Source organism: Myiozetetes cayanensis, unplaced genomic scaffold (genome assembly GCF_022539395.1).
Source record: "Myiozetetes cayanensis isolate MyiCay16 unplaced genomic scaffold, myiCay2020 scf4, whole genome shotgun sequence".
Lineage (NCBI taxonomy): Eukaryota > Metazoa > Chordata > Aves > Passeriformes > Tyrannidae > Myiozetetes > Myiozetetes cayanensis.
The window spans coordinates 55,669,942-55,686,017 of NW_026087631.1; the positions used below are offsets into that span (position 1 = coordinate 55,669,942).

A 16,076-nucleotide genomic window follows, 5' to 3' on the forward strand; every position below is an offset into this window, starting at 1 on the left:
ATATTAAATGATGAAATGATAAAGTATTAATGTAATGTGCGTAATAATTAATGTTAATGTAAATATTAAGTAATAAGTATTAAATGTAGTAGTGAAATATTAAGTAATAAGTAATAAATGTAAATAAATAATAATGTGTATATAGTAAAATGTAAATAAATAATAAATAATAAATATATAAGTAATCCTCCACTCCTCCCCTCCTCCCCTCCCCTCCCTCCTCCCCTCCCTCCCCTCCTCCTCCACCCTCCCCTCCTCCTCCCTCCTCCTCCTCCTCCTCCCTCCTCCCCTCCTCCTCCTCCTCCCTCCCCTCCTCCCTCCCCCTCCCTCCCCTCCCCTCCTCACCCACTCACCCTCCCCTCCCCTCCTCCCCTCCTCCCTCCCTCCCTCCCTCCACTCCTCCCCTCCCCTCCTCCTCCCCTCCCCTCCTCCTCCCCTCCCTCCTCCTCCTCCCTCCACTCCTCCCTCCTCCTCCCTCCCTCCTCCTCTCCTCCTCCTCCCTCCCCTCCCTCCCCTCCCCTCCCCCTCCTCCTCCCTCCCCTCTCCCTCTCCCCTCCCCTCCTCCCTCCCTCCCCCTCCTCCCCCTCCCTCTCACCCCTCTCCCCTCTCCCTCTCCCCTCTCCCTCTGCACTCCTCTCTCCCTCCCTCTCACACCTCCCTCCTCAAATTTTTAAAGAAGCCCTTTAAATCTGATGTATCTTTTAAAACCAGGAAGTAGGAAAATTGTTTATTTTTGGATATAATTAATTATAATTACCATGGCAGTGGCTTTTAGGAAGGTTTTTTTTGTTTTGGTTGATTAGTTGGGGCTTTTTCTTTTCGTTTTTTATCTGCTTTCTCTAATTTCTTGTTGAACCAGTGGCCTTAGCACACTTTTCTTTTGGTTGCACTTGTAAAGACCAGTGTAGTTCTTTAAAACTACCCTTGCTTATACTCTAAGACAGTGTTAGAGCTTAACTGTAGTCAAACATTTTTAATTTGAGAATCCTCTTTTATCCCCCTTGTCCTTAAGTTATTTGTAAATCTTGTTACCAGTAATGCCAGAGTGTCTCTGCTCTCTAAAATTTTGTTTAAAGAGGAAGAGGGGAAGGACAGTAGCAGATTAAAATTTGTTTTACATTTAATGTCTAAAGTGGTGCTTTAATAGCTTTATCTTGAGATATTCTACATGGGATTTCCAATGCAAGGATCTGCTTGGTGATAGCAGCTGTCATGGAAAGAGTGTGCTACACTTCACTTGCAAGAGTTAACAAAGTTTAGTGGTTAATATGACAATGGTTTAACAAGATCTGATGGCAACATACATTCAAGAATTTATTGCATAGCGGACAGGATCAGCTAGAGCTGTCAGGGAGACCGTCCTCTTGAGTCACAGATTCAGAGAGGACCCTGTTGCTTTCTAAGCTCCTTTTCATAGGGCAGTCTGAGAGGAGCTGGATCAAGACTTTGTCACCATACTTGGTCAACTCTTCATGTCTAAAGGATTATATATGCACTATCAACCCTTTACATCACTTAGCTAAGACGACAGAGTTTCAGTATGCTTACTCCCAATTCTCTTAACAAAATATCTGACATGGCAAGAAGTCTCTCAGCCCTGAGGAGTAACCTTGAGAAGTGTCCCTGCTCAAGGGGAGATGCTGGCTGCAGCCTCTGCCCTGGGCTGCGGCATTGTTTATGGAGGAGCATGGTTGACTTACAGTCATATTCACATACCAACAGGACATCTGGGTCACTGCACAAGGCAGCCCCTGGCCACTGTGTTGCCTTCCATCTTCCCAAAGGTCATCTTAAACCATATGCAGCCATGATGACTACCACTGGTGGGTATTGCTTGGGCTGGGGAGAGCACACTGCCACAGCTGTATGGCCTAAGAATTGGTGCATGGTGTTTTTCATTCATTCTTCTTTTCCTTCTTCCCTCTCTCCACTTAAGGACACTACCTGAGGTATTCCATTGTGTTCCTTTAGGATGAACAACATTGTTTTCCTAAACTGCTAAGGCTCCTCACCTTAGACTTTCTCATACTTTATGCTTTCTTGCATAAAATAGGATGGGAAGGAACTGAAAAAGCTAATCAGGCTCTCAGTCGTAAGTCATTGAATAGCAGTTTTTGAAATCATAGAGTGTAGGAAAGAAGATCTCTCTCCAGTCTTTTGAAGAAAATTTTTGGTACAATTTTATAGGAACTTCTTCAGGATGGTGGACAGAATAAGTTGTACAATTATTTTGTTTATTTAGGAATGATTGTTGGGGTATTTTGATCCAGAGTGTCTCTGCTTCCTTTCAGCCAGTAGGAATTCTTCATTCTGTACTATCTAGTTCCCTTTACCAGTGAACCTCTGCTTCCATATTAGCTTTTCTGAATGTTCTTTCTGAGTTTGTAAAGTGTTACATGCTCCTATGCATTTTGTAGTAAAGAATGTTGTCTCAAGTGTACTGTGTAAGTTTCATTTCCCTGCAAAGTGAGGAAAAAGTCTTAAGTTTTCAGTTAGTTGTAAAGGCAAATGTAGTTTTCAATGCTTTAGGACCAGAACTGCTTTTGTAATGTGGATCACTTTGAGGTTTTTTAAAATTTATTTATTTTGTTGGGATTTTTTTTTTGTTTTAAATGTTACAGATTACACAAGAGGCAGGAGAATTTATGATCACTTTCCCATATGGATATCATGCGGGATTTAACCATGGATATAACTGTGCGGAGTCAACAAACTTTGCCACCATTCGATGGATTGATTATGGAAAAGCAGCAAAATTGGTAAGTCATACTGCAGAAAATTGATGTGTAAGGAAATCTTTCCTGTGGTTTACTTCTTTAAAAATCTATGGAAGCTGATGAGAAAGGGAAAACTATGAGATCAGGTAGTACCTTACACTGCCAATGAAATCTTATTTATAGCTGCTATTTTTATAGTGGGTATTATACTTCCAGCAATATGTATTCCTCTCTGTAGTGAGGTTTTTTTACAGGTTAATGTATATATTGTTCTTCAAAACTAGTTCTATTTATGGATATTTTTAAGTTGAAGCTACATATACTGAGGTTAGTATATGTGAAGACAACTGATTTCTGCTCTTAAATCTGTGTTAAGCTCTACTGTTTGTGAAAACACTTTAGTTGAACTAGGAATTCTGATACTTGGAAAGAAACATCAATAGTGAAACTTAAAGTTTAAAGAAACAAATTCAACTTTTCTTATCTTTAATGTAATCAGAAAACTTGTAGTACAAGATAATAATGGAACTGAGGTGTGTATTACTGAAGATATTTTAGATTGCAATCTTGTGCTGTGGTGTGCATATTTTCCTTCCTTTTACCCATAGGCACTCAACCTTATCATCCCTATCTTTGAGTTTTGTACAGTCAAAACACTCTCAGTGTACAGAGCTGTGCCACTGTCTCTACTTCCTTGCCTGTCCCTTCTGAACAGCTTATAGCCATCCACTGATGGGTATACAAGTAATGGAATAAAGACACAAAATCAAGAAAGTGCGCAGTTTGTGCAGCAGAAGTTTTTTACTGTTGTTCAATATTCTGTGATTTTTATTAGTGTTAAGGCTTATATAAGCCTTGGTTTGGATGGCTCAGAAATTAAGCTAGAGGCATTTTCTGCATTGACTTGTTTGTTATTGAGAAAAACCTTTCCAATAGGGATGTCCTTATAAGATGTCCTTATATGATGACATGGAATAAAGGGCAAAGTCATCTGTGCTGGTTTAACAGCTAAGTAGTGATAGTGAACTCTTGTTAAACATGGGATACTGGGGAACATCTTCATGAGATAGTTCTCTAATAGCAGAAACTTCCAATTTTAGGCACTAAGGATTATTATTGCTCAAGAGGTGGAATATGCTTACAAGGCAAAAGTCTGTGAATATTTTTGTCCCCATGAGCTCTGTATGCACATAATAACAGTAGTGAAAGTATTGAAAATCTCTACGTTCATCTAACATGTTCAGACTGGTCTTCACTTTTAATAGGAAAGTTGTGTTTTTAATAGCCAATGGATAAGGTGGCAACCATAGAGTTAATTTAAAACCTCTAAAATCTATGCTTTTAATAATTTAAAATTTCTGTGGGTAGTACAATGAAAGAAAGTTGAGAGAACCATGGAACAGACAAAAGTTATATATGGCAGGTAAAACTGACCTGGATTTTAAAGGTATCAGTGTTATGCAGCTAAAGAATTGATTCAGCTGTACTTTGAGAATGGCAAAATTCGTCTGCAGGTGTAGAGCAAAGCTGAGGTAGTGCTACCTGCAGGTACCTTCCTGTCAGTGTACTGGGTTCATATTTCTTAAGTTTTTAAAAAATGGTCTACTATTTGGTGTACAGCGGCCCAAGCACAAAAAAATTAAATGTTTTATGCCTCCAGCATGCATCTGTGTTATTGTAATATACCGTAAACTTAAGGTCATCTTTAAATTCAGCAGAGTTAGAAGGTAATTTTTTAAAACTAATGTAATTGTATTGCTTTTCATCACTCCAAAACTGCTTCTAAAATTCTGAAATTTTAGCCAGGTAGTCTTGGCATATACAGTCTGAACTGTTTTATTTTGTCAAAATTCTCTAGCATATGGATAAAACTTTCATCTTATGAGACTGAATTTTGTGCTCTGCAGTTATTGCACATAGGAGCAGTATTGTGCATATATAAGATTTAAAGCCTGGTGTGTGCAGTTAAATTTAAATGCCTAAAACCTTCAAAGTGGCATCTGGAGCAATAATGGCTTCTCTATAGAGAAATCTTAGATACCATTGTCAAATATGAACTGCAGCTTCTTTGGCAAATGATCAGAGTGCTTAATGTTATTTGCTTATTTTTTATCACTTATTACCACAAGAATGGGAATTAAAGTTTACTTTTTTCCTCATCTCAAATGAATGAATATGCTAGGAAGTACTAATAGTAGAATTTTTTTTTTTTAAGTGTAAGGTGGAAATGTCTAAGAAGAGAGGAAAGGTGGTGAACTAATTTTTCATTAAACTTCCTTGTATTTGTTTATACCATACAAGTAGAGTGAACAAGACAAACAAAAGAAATATTACAGAGTCATAAAATTAATTTGCATTGGAAAAGAGCTTTAAGATCATCAAGTCCAACTGTTAACCTGGCATTGTCAAGGCCATCAATAAACCATTCCCTCAGCATCATATCTGCAGATCTTTTAAAAAGTTCCAGACAGAGATGGTGACTCAGCCACTTCCCCTGGGCAACCTGGGCAATGCTTGACAACCCCTTCTGTGAGGAACTGTTTCCTAATATGTAATCTAAACCTCCCCTGGTGCAACTTGAGAGCATTTCCTCTTGTCTGATCACTTGTAACTTGGAGAAGAGACCGACCCCCCCCTCGCTACAAGCTCCTTCCAGGCAGTTGTAGAGAGTGAGGTCTCCCCTTATGACAAATTGTGTGACAGAACTGGCACAGAACCACCATGTTACTGCTATCTGAAGTTGTTATTTCTAACAACCACCACCCAACAGACCTCTACTTAGTGAGTCAACCTCAGATGGAGTCTTTCTGAATGAATTTAGGTAAACTAAGTGTTAAAGTTTAAAACCTGGCATTTGAGGTTACTGCTTAGAAAGTTTTTGCCTTGCAGTGGTATGTGTGAAGACCACTGTGAACTTAACTAGTTGAATTTCTTCAGCTTTCTAGCTGAGAATTAAGGTGCATGGAAAATGCTTTTATTTAGTTCCACTGCCTGGCTTTCTACTCAGCTCCTCTGCCCTTCATAGTACCCAGTAACCTTCAATTTATATGACTTCTCCTTTGCATGCACAGATGCAGACGTAAATTGCATGTTTATCACTGCACACTCATCAATAAATGCATGTATATCACCTACCTTGGCTCATACTAATCTTAAAGTCTCTTCTCAAACTGCTAATAGCACCAACAAAGGCAGGGGAGAAAGCCCAAAGTAACAGCAGTAAAACCTTAGCACAGCATTCATGCTCTCAGTCAGTGCGGCCGGTCTTTCATTCCGGATTGCTTTCCACAAAGGCCCTTCTATCAGCTGGCAACTTCCTTGCCAGAAAATTATTATGAGGACATTCAAGTTTGAGACTGTGTTTCAGTGTTTCACAGGCACCAGCCACTAGGGAGAAGGCACAGAGCACGTTACAGGATGCACAAGGAAATACCAGGATTATGCTGCACTGTAGTAATCACCCCAACAGCTTCAGAAGGTAGTGTTGGCAGCTTCTGAGGCAACTAGAGCAAAAAAAGCACCCACACCATTTTAGGGCAATAGGTGAGGACTCTTGAGGTTGGATTTCCTCAGGGAAAAAAAGAAAAATCCAAATAAAATTGGACTGTTGTCCATGTAATAAATACTTAAGATAAGGTCTAAGGTACCTTCCACCCTCCCATGCTCCCCACCAAAAGAACTTATGGTCTGTTTTTTTAAAATTGTACTCTGTTTCTTGATTACAGTGTTGTAAGACCCCAGCGCCTGAGCTACGAGCTTACTGAGTGGATTTTACTTTAAAAATGTACAAGGGTCCAACAATTCATCTGCCAAACTTATTAGAAGAGCCTTGGTTCCTTTTAACGCTTTAAGAGAGAGTGTGCAAATGAAAAATCTGCCCACATTTTCTGAGGAGGTACTTATACTGGTAAACTTTAGAAAATGAGAGAACTTGGGAAAAGTTTAAAGGGTAACATCCAATCGAAGTAAAGCAATCCACAAAGCATTGACTTAGCACATGCTAACCCATACAACTTAGCAAAATTCCAGTTCTAAGTTACCCAGAATATCAAGAAAGGAGATTAGAAGAAGAAGAAAAGAGAGAGAAAAAGAGAATTATAGCTACCACCCCCAGATCCAGCATAGATCCAGCTACAGGAGTCCAGAACAGCATGGAGAGCACATGTTGCTGTTTTATTTGTTTTGACAGCCAGTCCAGGGCTGGGTCAGGGGCTCGAGGCTGTGGTGTGGGGCACTGCTCCTGGTGTGCAGTGACTGACAGCTGCTCTGGGACTGCCCAAGGAGGCTCCAAGGGGCTGGAGTGTGGGACAGGGCAGCACAGTCACCTCTATGAAATTCAAACTGACCCTTCTCCCCTCTCTTGAGTTGGTCTGGGCCAATAACTAGTATAATAATCCAGTGTCTCACAGGTGTTTGTCTGGGAAACCATGAGGATAGCTATGATTAGTTTTATCCCAACCTTAGGAAACTTCCTGAAAGTATTAATTAAAAAGGTAAGAAGTCCATGTGCCTGAAGAATACCGATATTTTGTAAGTATGGTATTTTGCAGTATGGTAATTTTATTTAAAAACAGAAAAAAGAAAACTCACATAACCTTGCAGTCCCATTTGTTACTCTTCAGACTGCTGATACTGTGTTTGATTTATCTTTTCTTTCTTTATGTGTAATGTGCAAGAATTTTAATGGAATGTTTGGGATCCTGTAGTATTGTACTGCAGAAGTTGTCTGTGTCAGCAAAATGCATCAATATCTAGGTCAGTTCATTGCTATATTCTCCATAGAGAATATTGTATACTGGTGACTATTTGTCTTCCTATAGGAACACTTTTATTTTTTATAGGATAGTTTCTAATTCCTTACAGCTGGATTTCTGTCTATTAAAAAGAAACAATTATGAAGTACAGTCAATATGTTTCATTGATTTTTTGGGAAAAAAACATTCCAGAAAAGATTTCCGTTAAAGTTGTAGTAAATATTTAGGCTATGTGATGATATTGCTTTCCTGAATGAAATGAGATGGTGTTAAAGATTCTGTGAAATCACATTTAAATGTTAAATCAGTCATGGTCTCCTGAAGATGCTTTGCAAATGGATGTGGAGAAGGTGCTTTGGTGAGGTACTACTGTATGGATATGGTAGGACTCAGAGAAACAAAGACAGGTAGTGCTCAGCTCAAAAGTACAAGCAGTTGTGCTGTAATGTTCTTTGAGGATAAGAGGCACTCTAGGCTTTAGATACTGTTAATCATCTTCATCGTCCTGGAACTTTGATTTGTTGAATGCTGTTTATTGTTGAAAAAAATTAAATGGCACAAAATAAGACAGGATAGCATATTTCTTCAGGCTTATGTGAATTTTGTCATTTTCCTAATGGAGCTGCATTTACTTGAGTCGGCTGAAAATGTGTAGCTTCATGAGGCACATTTTTCAGTTTCCTTACTCAAGTGGATTTTGTTATTTTTAGTAAAGCAGATGAGTCTGTGGCTATTAGCTTGTATGTTTAGGTATCTGCTTTGATTTGTGTTGAGTAAATAACTTGTTTGTTGAAAAAGGGTTCATGTTCAGTTATTAGAATTGATGAATAAAAATGTTTACACATAATTCTATGTCTGAAGCTATTGGATAAAAGGCACTTCTCTAGTCTGGGAAATATGTTGTATTCCTAATGTTTATTAGCTCCAGGGTTGGACACCAAAGATGATCTGTGTATCTTCTATGTTTATTAATTTTATATTTTTGCTAGTTGCAATAGCTATTTCTAATGAATACCAGTGTTGCCTTCATGTAAGGTGCCAAACTGGGGTTCTCAGACATGATTTTCACCTGTCCACATTTTAACTGTGGTAGATAGGACCAATGAACTTTATAAACGATAATTTGAAAATGGGAACCAGAAACAGATTTAAATTTTGAATAAAATCCTTTGCTTTTTTAGTACAGGCAGATTTTTTTCCCCTTGAAATTCCCTTTTTTTTTTTTTCCTTGCTGCTGTTTTGTAAACATTTCAAAAACTTAGATGCTGGCAAATCAGTTACCAGTTGCAGGGAATCCTCCTAAAAAGCACATACTTTGACCTTGTATAGGGATAATGGACTAAATGATCCCATCTTACCTTGATAGAGGACAGAAGCTTTCAAAACTGATGGCTGGAGGGAGATCTAGGTGCCATATAGGGAAATGGCCAGGAGACTGGTGATATAAGCAATTTTGGTTAGAGGTCTCTAATTCCTCTTTATACAGTTGCGATTATTTTAGTTTATTTCCTTCCGTTTTCCACTGGTTACTGTTCTAATCCCCTCATTCCCCTGTGTTTTGTTTTAACCCCAGCCCTAAACAAAGTGCTTGCTCCCCTCAATCTATGGTGGGATGGGGAGGAGAACTGGGGAAAAAAAAAAAGTAAACCCCATGGGCTGAAATGAGAACAGTTTAGTAATTGAAATAAAATATTATAATATTTATGATAATTAAATAAGAGGCAAAAAGAGAGAAAGGAATAAAACCCAAAAGAAATAAGTGATGCACAATACAGTTGCTCACCACCTGCTACTGATGCCAGACTCATCTCATGGCCATGATCTGCCCCTCCTGGCCAACTCCTCCAAGTTTAAATACTGAGCGTGACATTCTATGATATAGAAAATTCCTTTGGCCAGTTTGGATCAGGTGTTCCCACCATGTTCCCTCAGGACTTTTTGTGTACCTGCTTGCTGTAGGAGCATGGGAAATGGAAAAGTTCTTGGTTGGAATAAGTGCTGCTGAGCAAAATCCGAGACACATCAGTGTGTTATCTACATTATTCTCATACTGAATCCAAAACACAGCTCTATACCTGCCACAGGGGAGAAAATTATTTCTATCCCAACTGTGTGTTGCTGTTCCAAGTTCTCATGTCAGGGTCTCTCACAACTCTCCGTCACACCTTGTCCGTACTTTTACAAGCTTTCAGAGAAAGTACTGGCATTTCTGAATACTGCTCTTGTTTCTTAATGTGTCTGTTTTGTGGAACCACTTGGTGACTTTCACTCAGTATAAATGTATGTAAATTTTACTGCCTTCTCTCAGGGATAGTGTCACACTAGGTGATTTTACTAGTCATTGTAATGATTCTTTTGTACTGCAGCTCTTTTAAGACGTGATTTGTTTTCAGATGCTGGTGCTGGAAAGCTTTTTGTTGTTTAGCAGATATGTAGAATCTTAGTAGAGAAGTCTACAAACGTCTTCTGCTTGAATCCAGGGCTACTTCAGTATTATTGCTCTCTTTCATAAAATTAAGCCAGTAATTACTCATGCATTCTTTTGCAGTAGCTGCTTAGCAACGTGTTTTCTGCGGATAGGTTAGATCAAAGTGCTGGCCTGCAGGTTGTATTTTTCCCTTTGGTGGGATGAAGTGCAGTTGTTTTGATGTTAGGTTTGATGGATTTGTTTGCCACTGCATTCATTAGCTTCACATCAAAAAACTGACAGGCTGTTAAATGAAACTTTGGCTTAGATTTTCAGCTTGACTGTTTCAAGACCTATGTGAAGATGTTTTGTTTTTGTGCTGCAGCAGCCTCGAGCAGTTATGACTGTTTCAAAGGGAAGAAAAGTTATTTAATATCCTGATTTATTAGAGTAAAAGAGAGTCATTGCCTTGAAGATAGCCATGTCCAACTTACCTAAACAATATATTTATATTGAAATATATATTGAGAGACAATATGTAGAGCTTTATTAATTTTATCAGAGAAGAAATTATACTTACTGCAGAAAAACAACTTTACCATCTTCCATAATTTATTGTCAGAATATTTTTTTCAATGAAGATGATGTTTAGGTTGGTTTTGTACAATAAAATATTCCTTGTTTGTTGAAAAAAAAAAGTACTGTTTTTTTTTTTTTAAATGTGGGTGAGTGATTTAAAAGTCTAGGCTTAAAAAATGTCTTCCTATCCCTACAGCAGTGTATTAGTAGTGAATGTCAGAAATGTGCATAAGCTCATGAGTCATTCTTATATCAGATTATTTTATTAGTTTGATTTTTGAAAAAGTTTTTTTAAAACACTGCGTATTGATGCACTTGATACCAGTCTACAACAATATCAGCATCATTCATGATGTACAAATTAATGTTTTTACATGTGAGATCATAATTAGCCACCTTATATCATTGATTTGCCTACTAATTAAATTTTACAAGGTTTTGGGAACCAGACATGCTTTCCATTTCTCGTCTGGATTGTTAATACACTGCTTCAGAGCAAATCTCTGCATTCTGCATTTTGACATTTCATTTCATAATCACAGTGCCACTCTGAGCTTTACAGTTGTCATAGAAATTTCTCTTTTATTTTCTATGTTTATTTCTTTTATGTTAATCTATTAGTTTTATTTTTTCATCCTAATGCCATCACTTACTGCCCCTGTTTGGTTCTTACATCACAAACTCATAATTTTCTGAGAACAGTGGCTATTAAAATTTTTCGCTTTAAAATGGGAGATTGTCAGTCTCTCAGTGGGCAGTAACTTGCACAGTTCTAGATTTCTAGTACTGTGACATCTTGAATTAAGAATTGTAATTAGGCTTCAGGAGTAGAAAGGAGTAGTAACGGTCACAGTGTGTTTACCTGTTCTAATAGAATAACATTCTATTGTTCTTTTGTAGCTTCCTGTTCTGGTAGACCATCTGGTTGTAAATCCATACTCTGAAATGTCTTATGGTGGTGTTCCTATGTTCTCACAGTCTGCGCTATGCTATGTGCAAGTACTGTTGTTATCTGTGAACTGTGTATTGTGTGTGTATTCTCATGAACCTTTTCCAGCAGTACCTTACCTAACTTTTTTTCTGTGTGATGCTACAGTATGTGTGAATATCATGTATGTGCACGTGTTTCTGGCACAGAGCTCTCATGCAAGCTGCACTGTTTATTAAATAAAAGTCAAACCAACAATACTACCACTTTTTTTTTTTTTTTTTTTTTTTTTAATAACATGAAGTTTTGGTTAAGTAAGGAGAGGAGAATTCCAGAAAAAAATATTTTAAACATTGGGGTACATTCTGGCTACTGTGAGTGACTAGAAGTGGTGGAATCTAATCTTCTTCCCCCATGTAAGTGGTATCATAAAAGTTCCATTCATCGAAGTAATAAATGTACCAAGTTGGCATACTTAGTAGATGTTTAGAAGATTTTGTTTTATAGCAGCTTTCAACTAATGAGGTGGTTTTTTTCATAGAAAAAGTCAATAATTTACAATAAACTTGCCTTTTCAGAAAAAAATATGTATAAAATTTTGAATAAATCAATGAAGTTCCTTTCCTTACTTTTCATCAGAATGCAGATTATAATTATCCTAAATTTACTGAGGAAAAACTCTTGTCATTAAGTACCTTTCTGTCCATATATTAATGTCACTGCCTGTAAAGAGAGATTATTTTCATTCTAGGTTTTTAAAGAAAATAAAATTTGAAAAAAATAATTGAGAAATTATTTTCATAAATTTGAGGTTCACAAAGTAGACTCTTTGGGCTTGAATCTAGCTGCTGAAACACAGATGTCCAATATCATCTGAGATAGCCTGAGATATTTTTCCTTGCTCTGTCTAGGCAGAAGAGTACCAATCTCCATGAATCCAGTGTAATATTTAGAACTCAGTCAGATGCCATATATACCACAATGTGGTTCAGATGTCATTGCAGGCTCAGGCAATTGAAGTGAATCATCTGTCATTGTATTCTTTCGTTTATACCATTTACAGAAATAAGACTTATTCTAAAACCTAACAGCATTTTCATACTCTAAAAGGAAGTCTGTTCTCTAGCCTTGCTAGATTAATTTTGCAATTTGGCAGTGGGAGATGGCCTATTGCGATAACCCAAAAGGCGACTTAAGTGTTAGGGTTCAGTTCCTGTAAAACCACCACCCCCAACCTTTCGTCTCCTAAACCAAGCCCGCTTCCAAATACTGCTACTACTATGCAGGGCCAGGAGTTGCACTCAATGATCCTTGTGGGTCCCTTTCAACTTGGCATATTCTGTGATTATTTGTCTTTATTTATTTTTTTAATTTGCAACTGCTCTAACTCTGTGTTTGAACCATCAGAGAGTTCAAGCTACCAGAAGACACTCTGACAGTGTTCTTCCATGCAGATGCACGGTTTAAAATGCTTGACTAAGAGCAGTAGATAAGGCTTCTGTGAATGAGGAGGAATAAATATACCCACATCCTGAGGTAACTACACCAGGGTGGGTAAATTGTAATTATTATTTTTTGTGTAATGACCCTCATGTAGCCTAGCAGATATTGAAATCAGAGCTGAGCACAGGCAGATACCTCAACTGCAGGTTTAGTGTCCTTACTATGCATGCTACTTGAGTTAGTAGAACGTGTTTATGTGCTAGTAGTTAAAAATTAAGATTTGAAAGTCTTCCGCTTACAGGCTTCCTTCTGAGGCTTGAAGTCATCTCAGATGAACTGTGTAGCTTGCACTGGTTTGATTTTGGATAAAACCCACTATAAAACACACTGCTATGCTTTACAAAAACGAGGAGAAATAATTTTCTGAAATGTTTTATAGCAAAAAAAAAAAAAAAGTTGCTACACACAGTGCTAGTGTGGTTGTACTCAGTTTTTAAGGTTTGTCTTTCTGCCTGAAGTGTGAACAACTTCAGGTTGTTGGGAGAAAACAAAGAATCAATACCCTTGAAGGTGTCATCTTTCTCTCAGGATATATATAGTCACCTTGTAACTCAGATACGGAATTAACACCAAAAAAGGATGCATTAAAATTTTAGATCAAGTTCACTTCCATATGGTTCATTACAAGACCTTGAATACATTCTTAGAGTGAAATAAGTTCCTTCATTCTTTTGTAAATTTATGACTAATGTAACCAAATAACTTCAATTAAGACTCTGTTCACTGGATGTAGTATGGTCTCATATGTACAACAGAGTCAATCAAAGCAACTTTTAGATCTTAACAACAACATCACCTGATCTTACCTTTGCCATGTGGCATCCCAAGTGCTTGGAATTCTGGGGGAGAATTTTGACTTGTAGTTTTAATAGGTTGCTATGTGTCCACATAAATAAAAAGACAGTTTGCCCTAGGGAGCTAGAACGGTTCCTACCTCTAGAGGACAGCCCAGTTTGAAATACCCAGCAAAGACCTGAATTAAAGATAAAAAAATTATCTTGTTCTCATTTTGGTTAGATCTGGCTTTTCCACCCTATTCCAATTAAGTTATTTTGAGTTACTTCTACTGAATATGTTACTGTACAGCACCATAAATGCATTGTTTTGGTGGCTTTTTCAGATTGTGTTGGGAACAATCGCAGTATGTAAGAAAGACGTAGAGGTCTGAGTGTTTTGATCCATTAATATGAGTACTGTGGGATAAATTATGATATATCTAGGGAAGAAATCTAACATTTGTACATTTTTTATTTGTTTCCAAAGAATTGAGAGCGAGAAACTCTGTAAAAATTTACTCTTAAAGGGGAAAGTTAAAATAAAGTAACCTACCCAAATCCTCTTCTCTATGTTCTCCCTTTTTTATGTAGATGATGACAGGGTGTTGATATACTTGGCTTAGTGTATAAGCCATTAAGTTGTTTATCAGAGTATAAGAATCTATCTTAGAGTCTAAGATTGGACAAGATTTTACAAAAAAATCCAGATGGGTGGCATTTAGTATGTCTATTGAATGTCTTTGAAACAGACTGTCATCTAATTCTTTGGCAAATGTGTTTTAAAATTAAAATTAGTTAAAAATAATTCTAGAACTTTGTTGTAATGAATGAAATATTTAAACTAAGCATATTTAAAGTATTTTTAATGCTGGGATTTAAAATTACCATGTAATACGGAACAGATGTCCAATATCATCTGCATAGATTTAGAAGATGTAAAGAGTGCTACCTTGGCCTGAAGCGAGTCTTAAATCTGTTCTTTCTTCATCTCCAATTCCCTCTAAGGTTCAAGTGTAGTTTCAAAGGGGTGATAAGAAGAGGATAAGAACTGATGTGCTAGATCTTGCTGGGCATAAGAGGAAGAGTGTTTTCAGTCAGTGAGAGTGGACAAAAGAAGAAGAGGGTGGCTGTCAGGGTTACAATATTTTATACAGATTTCAGGCTGGTTAGAGAAAGGATACTTGTTTAGTTCAGGGAGGCAAAGTCTAACCATTACTAGAAAACCCTCAAGAAGGACACTGTAAAAACACAGATACCTGACCTAAAGTGTGCATATCATGGAACTACTTATTGTATGTATTATTACAAAGCAAGTAACCTGGAGGTGGTGGAATTATTAAAATGCTTTTGTCATGGAAAAAACCTGAAAGAAATGCTGATGGCTTTATGACAAATACCAGACTTGGGAAGAAATCTTAAGTGATTCTTAAAATAAATGCTTGGTGACATTTTTAGCAGTTGTGACATCAGGATGACAATAAACAATGATGAACAGCAAAAAGCCCTACATGGAATCTATCTGCAAAAACATAATGAAGTTAAAAATATTTCAGTATGAAGTTTTCAGGGAGTAAGAGGATGATCATTTTTGTTTTGCTTGATATGGTACAGACCTTTATGGTCTGAGTTGACTGTGGTGCTACAGTGGTTTAACTGGAAGCTGACAAGGTCCAGTAATGTGAACAAATTACACAGAATTTTACTTTTAGATTTTTACTCAAACACAGTGGTTTTGACTAAATTTCAAATTTTGAGATAGGGAATATAACCTCCACTTAAAATAGAGAAGCTGTGAATAAAGATGAGACAATACTAAGCTACATCACATGACTAAGTCTATAAAATAGCAACTGTCTTCAACTCAATTTCAGATATTTCTCTACCCAAAAAGAGAAGCAGAATGCTGGTGGAAAAGATGCATGAGGACCTGTGTAATGAAGAGAGAGAGAAGAAACAGTCATGAAAAAAGCAGACATGGGTTACTGAGGTAGTGAAGGTGTGGTTCTAAGAAAAGTAAAACATCTAGGGGACTGAGGGAGGTGCAAATGTGATTTCTGTGCTTGCTATTTCAGTGCTCTTTTGCACTGTTGACTATAGGGGATAAATAATTTTTACCTGTGTCCAAACAGGTTAGTATCAAAGACATACCTACCTGCATAATGAATTTAATCTCCTACAAGGAGTGGTCTCAAATGTTTTCTAATACACTGAAAAATAAGTAGGGTATTAAAAGTTACATAGTTTAATTTATGAAAAATCAGAAGGAATTTGGAGGAAAAAATACAGTAAAGATTTAAAAAAAAAATTTAGACTGGATTTCAGTACAATAACCATATATTGCACTTTTTTTTTTTTTTTTTTTTTTTTTTAGTGTGGAAATAAAATGAGTTTGGAATGGTTATGCCTTTAAAA

General features: G+C 37.2%; 1 protein-coding gene across 4 annotated transcripts in view; it reads left to right on the forward strand.

Annotated features, from left to right (window-relative positions):
- The window catches only part of KDM4C (lysine demethylase 4C), a 260,992-nt gene that overhangs the window by 60,704 nt on the left and 184,212 nt on the right, over positions 1-16,076 (forward strand). For all 4 annotated transcript variants that reach the window (XR_007630468.1, XM_050328708.1, XM_050328710.1 and 1 more), the window contains one exon: positions 2,622-2,759. Coding sequence is in view for 3 of the 4 variants with exons in the window: in XM_050328708.1 (XP_050184665.1) it covers positions 2,622-2,759 (138 nt within the window). In the remaining variant the exon portion in view is untranslated. The remainder of the gene's footprint in view (positions 1-2,621; positions 2,760-16,076) is intronic.